The sequence below is a fragment of the Triturus cristatus genome, chromosome 10 (assembly GCF_964204655.1).
Source record: "Triturus cristatus chromosome 10, aTriCri1.1, whole genome shotgun sequence".
NCBI lineage: Eukaryota > Metazoa > Chordata > Amphibia > Caudata > Salamandridae > Triturus > Triturus cristatus.
Window position 1 is genome coordinate 223418003 of NC_140593.1, and position 13616 is coordinate 223431618.

The window sequence follows — 13616 nt, forward strand, 5'->3', positions numbered from 1 at the left end:
CCCTATGGTAACGTCAATAGGCTTGCCTTTTATATTCTGACAAGAGGTGGGCGGAATTTTTTATTCCGCCGGGGGATTTGGAGGAATTTGTTGAATCCGTGTTACTCTTGTAACTCAGAATTACTAATAAATTCTTCTGCCCCGCTGACAGAATTAATCAACAGTGTTTGGTTTTTAAACAGAGCTGGAAGAGGGAGCAGTCCCTCTTTGTTTATAAACCATTGCAGATTAAACTTTAATCTACAGTGATTTTTAAACATAGAGAGACAGCTCTCGCTTCCGGCCCTGTTTAAAAACCACTGGCTGCACTTCTGTGTATACTCCTTGGCCCCCTTGCATACCCAGAGTATATAATGTTATCACTGCAGACTATGAAAGTGCGGCGAGGGGTGTACACAACAGTGGCAAATACTAAATGCACTGACTATGCATACCCCCTAGTGCCCTTCCATACTTTTGAGTACTCTGCAGTGATTACATACCCTTCCGCACCCTTACATAGTCGGCAATAATCAGTGCAGAGTATGTAAGGGTGCCGAGGGGTATGCACAGAAGTGCCAAAATACCAAAAGCACACACAGCGCATGCCTCTTGGTGCCCTTACCGACTCTGCAGTCATCACTGCAGAGTCTGAAAGGGTGCTGAGGGGTATGCAGTGCAAACTACAGCCTCTCATCCATTTTTGGACATTAGGGTGCATTGTGCACTAAGAAAATGGTGCCAAAGGCCCACTCCAACCCAAAGCGGAATTCCACAGAATCTTGCGGAATTTTAATTTAATTCCGCAGAGTAAAATTCCACCAATTCCTCCACTCCTGGTTCTGACCGTTTGACAAAACTGGTAGGTCTGCCTTGCTTAAAATGACACCCTTTATGTTAATAAAACCTATGAAATTTATGGACAAAACAAGGGTTAAAGTGATGTTATTGTTAGGTATGTAATAATATCTTACTTTACATAACAAAAATCCGAAATTCACTGACAAAAACAAACGTTATAGAGACAGTATAATTAGGTGAAAATGTCAGTAAAAAAGTAACGTTTCAACTCGAAAACCACTGAAATTCACCAGTTAGAGTTAACTGCTGTAACTATATCACACCCTCTCTGTGCCCTGTTTATGACCTCACATAGTATATCACTCATGACATGTTCAATGACATAATTGATAACATTCCTGATGATATGTGAAATTAGTTCATGGATTGCAACACTGTTCATGGCAGGGGCGCGAGTTATAGCTACATCAGTTAACTATAACTGGTGAATTTCAATGTTTTTTAGTGTAAAATCAATGTTACTTTTTTACTGACATTTTAACTTAATTATAACCTTTGATTTTTTCAGGGAAAATATTTAACATAGAGGTATACTCGTGACTGCTTGACTACTCCTGGAAATCCTTGACAAGTTGTTGCAGATTTTCACAAATACTGCAGATTGTGAACGAACGGAAGTAAATAGAACATTTACTCTGGGAACTTTGTTTAATACATTTGTGGGTAAATAAAGCAGGGCCCTATTTGCAATAGCTCGTTGGCAAAATTTATAAAGTTTTTGTATACAATCAGCAGCGGTTTCCTTCAATGGGCGGGGGGGGCTGCACCCACCCTATTTCCGTGCCGCCCTACATCCGCATACCGCATTTGTTTTAAAGTGCTAAGTAACACCAGTAGCAATGTTACTTACCATTTTAAAACAAATGTGGAAGCCTGCCCCAGTCCTGCTGCCTGCCTGTGTCACATTAAAGTTTAGGAAACTGGGCTGACATGGTACTAGCCCGGTAGTTACTGTTTTTGCCCTTTTGGGGGCCCGCCCACAAATGACGCCAGGCAGCGTTATATTTTGAGGCAACCTCTGGCGGGTACAGTATAAGCCCTTTACCTCCAGAGGCTGAATTGTTTAAAGACCCGCCCTTTCACAAATCCACACTGCGCAATAGCAAGCCGAGGCCCACTGGGCTATGGTATGGCAACTCAGCTGGGATAATGCCAGAGACATTTTAAGGCATAGGCAAAGTGGGCTCTATCCCAGGGGGGCCCCCTGATAGAGCCCTGGTTACGGTAAATAATTCTGAAACAGATAATTTTAAATACAGTTTTCCTTTATTTTTAATGTGGGTGTGGAATCTATTACATACATTTTGCAGAGAAATGTTGTGTTTGATGCAACATCTTTAAAAAAATGTTTCTTTTAGATCAAAACAGGACCTCACAAATGAAAAATGGGAGGGGGGCCATACAGATTATTTTCATTAAGTGAGCTGCTGTTGTGTTACAATATTGACAACACACGCCACTATTCCTGAATATCAGATGTAAACACATTTAGAATTTGGATGAGTGTGCCTGTGCACTGTCAGTGACCTGGCCAACTGGGCCAAGCTGAAATTGGATCATAAATTCAAAGCTGTCATGAAGAGGGGCCCCCAAAATATATTTGGACCAGGGGCCCCAAAATCCTTCAGTTGTCCCTGGATAATGCACTGGAAAGATGTTAGGTGCAAGACTGGCTGTTTTCCCCAGCTGTGACAGACCCCTCTCACTACTTGACACTGCAGCAGGTCATTTTTGCCATGCCAGGGAGTTTTTTTCTTTTAAAGGTGAAAATTAATAATTTTGAGGTTACACACTGACTTAGTTTGGGTCAGTTTCTAGGAGTGGAGGGACTAGGAGATTAATTTCTCAGCATTTTCCACAAATGCTTGCAAAAGTCACTTCTTGCATTCTCAAATATGCGAGAAAAATGCACTATTTGCGATGGAGGGTTAGTGCTTCCCTTCCTCCGAAGATACTACTGGGTGGCTCATCTTACAGTGGTCAGATAGTATGTTGGATGATCCAGCATACAAAATGAACCATCACAACATGCAGCTCGGAGGTTACCTCAGAGAGATCTAGGGGGCAGGAAAGACGGGCTCGTTCCATGTGCCGACCTCGACCACACTGCAGATCTGGCAAGAGCCGACAAGAGCTTTGGGCTGGCAAGATAGAATTACTCAAAGGACCCAACTGTGGAACTCCGCGAGATTGGGTCTATTAGCACAACAGAAGGGTTTTGACAAGTGGGAACTGATTGGATTTCAAGGGCCGGTGATTTGTAGGAGAGAGGGATGTAAGAACTTTATCAATTCTGCAAAATTTCAGATGGCGCAGTCAGAGACCTTTAGATACCTCCAGACCACCCACACGCTGAAGGCAGTACTACCGAAGGGAACCAAAATACCTGAGTTCTCCCCACTGCAAGGCAGGTTGCTAGATGACTATTTAGACAGGAAAGCGAACTCCCTAGTGTACTGTAAAATTAAGAATAATGCCCCTGAATTCTTGTTGGTCCTTTGAACCCACTGGGATGGAGAAATAGGTTGTCTTGAGGATGAGGAATGGCTAGAGGCAATGGCCTCCCCTAAAGAGGTGGCCATACACTCACATTTCAGGTTGGTGCAACAAAAGATCCTACACAGAGCCTATTTTGCGTGCACCACCCTGTTGAAGATGAGGAAAGTCGTTTCACCACTTTGCTCTAAGGACTGCGGTCAGGACGGCACATTCTTTCACATAATAAGGGGTTGCCCACTGCTCCAAGAGTACTGGGAGGTGACACTGACAAATATGAGAGAAGTGTATAATCTTGGGGCGACTAAGTCGCCAAGGTGGTGTCTGCTAAACATATGGGGTAAGTTGGACCTAACCAATAAGGAACGTCCCTGGGTGATGCTAGGCTTCATGGTAGCTAAACACAATATTGCTTGGAGGTGGAGAGTGGTATCGGCAAAGACACTGAAAGAATGAAGGGCTGATATGGATTGGTGTATGCTTGCAGAGAGAGCAGTTTACGTGAGTAGAGGCTGCCCACATAAATGGACAAAAATCTGGGGTAAATGGAATGAATATCTGGGGAAGATATGCAGACCTAGTGAGCGACCAAGGGAAGATCGAAAGTCAATAATGTCCGGATGAATGAGACTAAAGGGTGGAGACGGGGGTGAAGAGGAATAAGTCATATGCTGTACATTAACGTACACATCATACACTGTGGAATTAACTCTTCATGGTATAACCATGATGTAAAAGGAAGCCATCATAAAGGCAAAGTTGTTGTTACAATAAAATGATTTTTATTTTAAGAAAATGCACTATTTGCTCACTCTTTTTTCAAAATTTTCTTTGGGGTAGAACTCCCCCGAAACCCTATGCTCGATTGCCACCAGGCAGTCATCTAGAACCTTTACGCCTCGCTTCTTTCAAATGTCCCCAGCCGCCACTGTATGCAATCCTTTATGTAATGTGATTGTTTTTACAGTTTCCATCAATGAATTCTACTCCCTCTCATAACCTGTCTCTTCCAACATCCTTATAGAGTTATTTTGTATGGCTGCAAAATCTCCATTACCTGGAATTGATTTGTCTATTGCTCAATTATTACTGATTTCTGATTGGTTTGTAACATCTACTAAGTCTTAATTTAGGAAGGGTATTTTTTTCTGGCTCTAGCCCTAAGCATATGTAGCTTCTTGTTTTTCTTAATATGTTGAAGATGTTGAACCTTTTCTAATATAACTGAATACTCTGTAAATATTTCCAGAAGGTGCAGCGAAAGCTGAAAATCCAGATGAAGTCTTTGGTAAGTTGATTAGCTCTTTTCAGATGTTTTTTCTAGACTTCTTATGGAGGTAACACTCCAGTGTAGCTTATAATTAGAGATGTTAGAGCATTAATGCCCTTCTGTTATAGAAAACATTTTGTTGGTCTGTGCACATCTTTAACTTCACATTGCTTCTTTAAATTGTTTCTTGCAACACCAAATAACCCACTGGATCACAAAGATGCCACCACAAACTAAACCAGTTAACAAGTCAGTCTGTTGTTTAGGAATCTGCTTGACCCTAAACTTCCACTTGTTCCCCCCAACATGTTTCACCTTGTGCTGAGGCATGAAGAACGCTTCTTTGTACTCAGTGGCGGCTCGCATAGGGCGTGCTGTGGACAGGGAGGGACAGGGTGGGGGGGCTAGTAAACTCGAACATACGACGGAACGGAGGAAAGTAATTATTACATTCCTCTGTTCCGTCGTATGTCCGAGTTTACTACCCCCCACCCTGCCCCTCCCCCACCCCGCCTCACCGCTCCGCAGCACGCCCTATATGAGCTGCCACTGTTTGTACTAGATAACCCCTTATCAGTAGGGATTACTCAATGCCTCCTTTAGAGACTCCAGCCCATGTTGACCACTGCCTTTTGATCGTTGGTTAAGCTATAGAAAAGGCCATTTGTGCCAATAGACAAATGTTCACTACTCTTGTTGTCTGCTGCAGCTAGAGTTAAGTTTAAGATGTTATATCCACAAAATAAAACCTTCCAAAATGTTTCCCCTATCTAACTCAGAGTGAGCACTGAAAAAAAATATACAAACATGGATACTATAGAAAATAGAGTATTTGTCTTTTTTTCAGATGCTTTTATTAGTAGTGCTCACTCCCCAGTTTATCAGGCCACTCACTGAGCAAAATATTTCCTAATGCATGTCCGCTATCATCCTTCCAGAGTTTTAAGATCTAGTGATAAAGTTTTGATCTCAGTACCACATATCAATAAAGCCTGCTCAAAAGGCAGATCTTTCTTTTACCTAGTCCCCCTACTCTGGAATAAGCTTCCATTTCACATATGTCAATGCGCAGACCATTACAAATTCAGAAACTTCTCAAAACATTATTATTTCTGGACTAATTAGTCTGCTCCTCTGCGTACAAGCTGTGCTGCTCCGAGATACCCCTCCCGGGGTAATTCATGCACATTATAAATTAAATTAACTTAACATAACATTGTGATGGATGAAGGCAGGAGGAAACACTCAAACAGGCAAAAGAAAAACTGTGTCACTAAAATGCAAATACAACCAGATGGAGGACTGAGTGCTGAAATTTTTCAATCACTCACTCCCCCCTCACAGATTTGGGTTTAATCCATCGTTCTTTTGCTCACTATGGCACCCCAGCTAGGACCCAGACATGCAAATCAGTCTTGACCCTATTCCTCATTGGAACAGTCCAGCCCGAACTGCTAGGCATCCTGGGACCAGCTTTGGGGTATTACCCCTCATCAGCCAAGCTAGCTTGAATCCAGTGGCACAGCGAGGAAGGGACCAACGTCTGGGCATACCCTTTGCCACTTAGGGCGAACATAATAAACACAACAAGATGATGGACGGTGTGCTGAAACTTTTCAACCACTCGCCCCAAGTCACAGATCTGGGTTTAATCCATTGTTCCTTTGCTCACTATGCCCCCCCAGGGAGGACCCAGCCATATGCAAATCAGATCTGGGTTGAATCCATTATCGTTCCTTAGCTCACAGCGCCACCCCAGTGGCGCTGTGCAACTCAGTCTTGACCCTGTTCCTCATTGAAACAGTCCAGACCGAACTGCCAGGCCAGATCCTCCCTGGACCAGAAACAAGCATCCTGGGACCAGTTCAGAGTTTTACCCCTCATCAGCCAGTCTAGCTTGAATCCAGTGGCAGAGCGAGCAAGGGACCAACGTCGGGGCATACACTTGGCCATTTAGAGCGAACATAGGAAACACAACAAGATGATGGACGGAGTGCTGAAACTTTTCAACCACTCACCCCCAGTCACAGATCTGGGCTTAATCCATTGTTCTTTTGCTCACTATGCCACCCCAGTGAGGACCCAGCCATATGAAAATTAGTCTTGACCCTGTTCCTCTTTGGAACAGTTCAGCCTCCCTGAACCGGAAGCAGGCATCCTGCGACCGGTTTCTGGGTATTACTCCTGATCAGCCAGGCTAGCTTGAATCCAGTGGCACAGTGAGCAAGGGACTTAAATGCTCCTGTTAGCTGATCTATGTTAAAAATAATCCAATGGCTGAAGGAGTCTAACCAAAAGTCACTTAAATGTATACAATATGCAAGTCATAAATGCTGCAAGCACCATACATGTCAAAACCTATGTTATGTTATTTAGTTTGTAAAGTGCATAGCTGCGCCAGAACAGGGCTTCCCGCGCTAGACCCTGAAGACTTACGAGCTGCAACTGCCGACACAGAATGGGGTGAATGGAGACCTAGATAGAAAAGAGACATGTCTTAAGAGATTTCCTGAAAAGCAGGTGATTCTGGATTTTCCTAAGGGAGAGGGGAAGTGAATGCCAGAGAAAGGGGGCCAGGGCACGAAAAGAGCTCCCACCATCTCTTGCTCTACTGACTCGAGGAACAATGGCTATATTGAGATTGGCTGAGCACAAGAGTCACGAGGGCTGGTAAGGTGATATGAGATGGGACAAGATGGGGGCCCCCTGGGAGTGAGGCGACGTAAAGGGTCTTGAAATGAATATGTTTTTCCACATGGAGCCAATGCAGCTTGCAAAGAAAACCCGAAGCTGAGGAAAATTTGGGGAGTGAGAATAGCAGCCTAGCTGCAACGTTTTGGGCCAACTGGAGCCTTCTTGTGACTGATTTGTTGCTTCCCAGATACAGAACTTTGCTGTAATCCAATCGGGACATAATTACCGCCTGAATTATGGTTAGTCAAGTGGGGAAATTAAAAAGGCCTAGGATGGGCTTGAGGCTTCTCAAGAGCCCAAAGTAGGTTTCAGCTATAGTTTGCGCTTGAGCTTCAAAGGCCAAGCTGTTTTACATCCAGACTTCTAAGTTGTTGATGGGTTGTTGATGGATAACTTGAGGCCCAAGGGAGGAAGGTCACCAATGTTTACACCAGGAATGGACATGTTTGCCTAAAAGCAATATTTCTGTTTTATTTCCATTCAGCCATCATTCTTGTTAGTGACTGCCAGACCCCTTTCTGCGGCCAGTGTGCAAGCAGGAGTTAACAGGTAGCAAGCTCGAGGACAACACTTTGGTTCCAGCCCTAGAGGACCCAATTTGGTCCCGCCTGCTGCGGACTAATTTTCCTGGTTATTCTTGGTTAATTTTAATTTTATTGTTTGCTGTTTGTGGCGCATATCTAGTGCATTTTAGTGCCTTTACTTATTTTATCTGTTTTGGTTGTGTATCATGCCACATTGGTCCATTCTGTGTAGATTTTTCACTCCCGTCATTTTGTTTCCCAATCCTGCTTCCTACTGGTTCCTTCCCCCTGCCAGCCCCTCCCAAATCCCAGGACTACTTATGGAGGCCGTGCTCAGTGCCAAGAAATCCTAGCCCTCCCACCATCTACCGCTACAAGGCCGAGGACCTCCTGGTACTAGACTTCAGACAACGGAACTACAGCTGCCACACGTCCTCTCTGAGAATAACCAAAGGACCCTTCACATGCCGCCACTGCCGTATTTCCTACAACACAGGGCCACCAGCCCACATCGAATTCTGCGCCACTTCCACACAGAACATCACTCTGCTCAATGCCCGCTCCCTCTGCAAACATGCCACAGAAATCTTGGACACCATCACCACCCTCTCCTCAGATGTTGCCTTCATCACCGAAACGTGACTCAACCCCTCCCGCAACCCCATCACAGCCACTGCCACTTCCGACTGTTACAAGATGCAACACCGAGACCACACCAACAAACAAGGAGGGGGCTTTGCCATCATCTTCAAGGAAACCATTTGATGCACCATCATCAATGACGACCTCTCATGGAACACCTCAACTTATGACTACAGACCGACATTATGACCACAATAAGAGGCACCCTTGCTTACAGACTCCGAGACCCCAACCAGCTTTCTGCAAAACCTTCTCCAACTTCATCGCCCCTATAGCCATAGGCTCCCACCACTGGGTCCTAATCGGTAATCCCAATTTCTTGTTCGATGACCCTAACAACGCCAACTCCATCACCCTCCTGGAGAACCTGAACAACATTGGCCTCACTCAACTGGTCCCTGAACCCAAGCACAAAACCAGGCACACACTCACCTCCATTTTTCCCTCCAGTGACAGAATCCAATTCAGCCACGTCTCGGAAATCACCTGGACTGACAACACCTTCATTCACTTCACTGTCGCCGATGCTCAGCACTCCATCACCAAGCATCACATCTCCCCCCACTGCAGCTGAAGCAAACTAAGCCGAGACACAGTGGACACAGGCCCTCAGCACCACCCAACCCGAAGCTTCATCAGACCTTGAACAGGCCGCCCAGAACCTCTCCACATGGATCTGCAAATGCGGCAACAGTCACCCCGATAAAACCAGCAAAACCTCAAAACAAGCCAGATGGTACACCTCAGAACTCGGAACCACCAAGCACAACTGCTACTGACTAGAGAAGCGATGGCCCATCACTAAGAGCCCATCTAACAGAGCCATTCACAAAGCAACCCTCAGCAACTACCACCTGTATATCAAGGAAGCCAAGAGAACAGCCAACTCTGCCCGCATCAACACCTTGGTTAACCACACAAAATAACTCTTAAAAATAGTCAAGGAATTCTCCAACCCAAGAGCCACTGAGAACACCATCCACCCCTCTCAAAAACTCTGCGACTCCCTCTCTGGCAACTTCACAGCAAGATCGCCACCATCTACAACAACTTTGACCCCCCCCCAAAACCCACCACCTCAGCCTCAACAACCTCAACCAATCAGCGAACTTCAGCCAAATGATCACCATTTGGTCACGGCTCACCACTCTGACCACTACAGCCACCATGTCATCCATACACTCTGGGGTGCCCACCAACCCCTGCCCCCACCATCTCTTCAACCTCAAAACCAACCTAATCAGGAACTCACCAGCATCCTCATCTCCTCCATCTCCACAGCAACCTTCCCTGACAGATGGAAACACAAGCAGAGGTCAGGCCCCTCCTAATTAAACCCTCTACTGATCCCAGAGATCTCAAAAATTAACTACCTATCTCACTGCTCACCGACCCAGCCAAAGTACTCAAGAAAGCCATCCACCAACAGCTCACCAAATACCTGGAACAAAACCATCTATTCAACCCCCATAATCAGGATTCTGGGCCAACCACAGCACTGAGACTGTGCTGATTGGCACCACATATGACATAAAAATGTTTCTCGACCCTGGAGAAACTGTGGCCCTGATCCTCCTCGACTTTTCTGTTGTGTTTGACACCATTACCACCACACCCTCATCGACAGACTCTACAACATCTGCATACAGCAAAACGCACTCAAGTGGATCACCTCTTTCCTTACAGGACGCACACAAAGCATCTGACTGCCTCCCTTCACCTTCGCACCCAAGGACATCATATGCGGCATACCACAAGGATCATCCCTCTGCCTGTTCTATATCTACATGACCCCCCTCACAGATGTCATCACATCCCATGGACTCAACATCTCCTACGGAGATGACACTCAACTAATCCTCTTGCTTACTGAGGACCCCTCCAACGCCAAAACCAACTTCTGCAACGCCATGACCAATGTAACCGACAATACACAAGTACTGATCTTCAGGAAGAACACTTCTGCATGGAGCCACAGCTGGTAGCCAGTGGAACTCGGACCAACACACACACCAAATGATGATGCACACAGCCTTGGCATTTTCCTCGACAGTCAACTGCCCACAAAATGCCAAGTCAATGAAGTCACCTCCTTCGGCTACCTGACTCTTCCCATGCTCTGCAGAATCTTCAGATGGATCCCAATTAACATCAGAAAGTTCATCACGCAGGCCTTCGCCATCAGCCACCTCAACAATGGCAGCTCTCCCAATGCTGGAATTTCCCCCCCTACTCCTCAGAAGACTCCAAACCATACAGAAAATAGAACCAGATTCATTTTGGACCTCCCCAAATGGACCCACATTACCCCACACCTCAGAAACCTACACTGGCTCCCCACCCAAAAGAGATGCCAGTTCAAGATCCTCATGCACGCCTACAAAGCCCTACACTATCAAGGACCATCTAACATCAACCATCAACTGAACCTCCACTTTCCCGCAAGACACCTGCGCTCCTCCTCACTCGCCCTCGGACACCCCCCGGCATCCATCGCAGCAGCAGCGGGGATCACTTTTGCTCGTACATCGCCTCCAAGGTCTGGAATAACCTGCCCTGCCACCTCCAAATGGCACCCTCCCTAACAGACTTCACAAAGAAACTCAAGACCTGGTTTTTCGACTGAGACATTGCACCCTCAGCGCCCAGTTACTCCTAAGGGTAATAGTTCTGTGCTGTATAAATGCAGACTGATTGATTGATTGGTTGAATGGGCCACCGCCATGGGGGATGGGGTCATTGCATACTGTCCCATGTTCAATCCATTCAGCACGTGACTAACAGTGGTAGTGATGGCGAGCAGTCACAGGCTTCTCACAGAGATTACTGTGGTCGTACAACAGGCGCAACCTTAACAGACGCCCAGCAGTTCAATAAAGAGACTGTCCAGCCCAGTACTTACACGATGAGCTACTACACATTAACACAAAAAGTAGCAAATACCCAATATGCCAGGTGCAAGGCTAATACTTCCAGGAAGTCTGTCTCCAGTCACTTTGCCACTTCCGTCCCCTGTTAATTAATGTCAATACCCACTTCTGCCATGCAGGCCTCTAGAGCACACACTATCAAGTTCACTCACACACTTCAACAGCATGGTGCATCCTCCGCTTAGTGACAAGCTCTGAGGGCCTCATTTACAAGCCCATTGTGCCGTGGTGCATCACATTTTTTGACGCACCGGTAACAAAATAGACTTGCCCATATTTACAAGGCCACGTAAAGTCACCCTGTGTGACTTTTCATGACCTTGTAAATATGGGCCACTTTCACGCATTACTCTGCGTGAAAGGGGTGGGTTATGGGTGTTGCTGTAGGTGCTCCCACGCAACATCCATGGAACCTGACACATTCCCAGATTTACATGAGTGAGCCACTCTTGTGGCCCTGATTAGAAATATTTGCTCTACAGAATATAGTATGAGCCACTACAACTTTACATGCATGACCCCTTGTACAGGGTCAGAAATCCTCTACCACAATCGAAGCGACACATGGTGTGCTCCGTCCGGTCTTGGACAAGTCCATGACCAGGCTCTTGTCAAAGGTAGGCCTTCGCTCCCATTCTGGATTAGCATGAAACTGGGGCCAAACGAATCCAATATCAGGTACTCACATTTGGGCACACGGGTCAGGGGACACAACTGTACACCATGCAGTGGACATTCCCCTTTGCAATAGGGACCAACAAGGGCTACAGTCTTATTTGGACTCAACTTTTTTCACCTCTCTTTTAAACTCAGATTTCTATCACCTTGATTGTCTGTTTCTGTCTGAGAGACAAAGAAAGAAATACCGTTGTTGTCAACATGACTGATCATAAGCTGAATGTATATGGCAAAGCACAATGAAGTTGGATCTTTCCTTTCAGTTGAATGCAGTGTTTAGAGTTCTTACGCTGTGTCTGAGTCCAGTGGTTGCTACTTGCTACACACATTGTTTGCAGCTGATGTAATGGACATAATTCACCAAAATTACACACTTTTTGACCATTGATGACACCACAGGATTGAACGATACTTTGCCTTTCATCTTACAACCAGCAGTTTAAAAGAACATGCCAGGGCAGCGGCTGTTTCCCCTGGTCGCCTGTTTGTGACATTCCTCATGTCCTTGCACTGGGGCCGTCAAGGTCAGACGCACTACAGTAGAATCAAAGGATGTATCTGCCCTTGCTCCCAGATGCCAGCATTAGGGGAGCCTCCACTGAACCCATTGTTTATGTGGAGCCATAACTAGAGCGGTGATGCAGCCCTGCCAAGTGCCTCGCATCTCGCGTTAGAATAACGCATTTCCAGTAATTTTCCAGTCTTACTGCAATGCCTGTGATTGTCACACAAAAGAACCATGTCCTGAAGTGCGATAAAACCATGTAATGACAGTTTCTTGCTTTGCTGGGATGGATGCATAAAAGCTGAGTACTGTTTTTCAAGGGCCACAGGAGGACGATAGAGTAATATTGGAGGTATAGGATTTTCAATATATTATGCCGTGGAAATGTCCTGCTATCATATACACTTATATTCAAGCCAACCGAAGTTCAGAGATTTGAAGACTGAAATACAAAATCACACACCTGCATAATTAATGTAAAAAAGCGCCCCCTGCTCAAACCATAGTATCAACAGATGTGGAAGTCATGCCGTAAAACAAAGCTTCTAAATATATGCCAAACCCGGATCAGTCTAAACTGCAGTAAAAGAAGGGCCTACTTGGAGAACTGTACAGGGAGAAGATGCCCGCTGGAGCCCCTCTCACATCCTATAGTTTGCCTTGGGTCCCACATGGGAGGGATCCTGGACAGACTCTGTCGGTTGATCATGTTCTACTGAAGCCATGGAGGTGCAGGCTGGGTAAGGCAGGGCATCTCTATTTAATGCCTTGTTTCTCTGTCACCTCGCCCGGCAACAGGTGTCCGACCTAGGCTGGGGACTGTGCCATGCTACTACTAAGTGTGGGTGACATTATACTGTTTACGAGAAAGTGTCTCTCATAGTCGTTGGATGTCACTCATAATTACACTGAAATGATGAAAATGTCACACATAATCAATTTGAAAGCTTGGCAGCTATGGTGATGAAGGACTGTGTTCAGAGCATGCACGGAATAGGGTTCATCAGTACATATTTAGGCAGAATGAATACATCTGA

The 13616-nt window shown here is 45.7% G+C and overlaps 1 protein-coding gene across 7 annotated transcripts in view; it reads left to right on the top strand.

The window, feature by feature from the left end:
• The window catches only part of PPP1R9A (protein phosphatase 1 regulatory subunit 9A), a 772375-nt gene that overhangs the window by 643469 nt on the left and 115290 nt on the right, over positions 1-13616 (top strand). For all 7 annotated transcript variants that reach the window (XM_085630850.1, XM_085630851.1, XM_085630855.1 and 4 more), the window contains one exon: positions 4586-4624. In XM_085630850.1, the coding sequence (XP_085486976.1) occupies positions 4586-4624 (39 nt within the window). The remainder of the gene's footprint in view (positions 1-4585; positions 4625-13616) is intronic.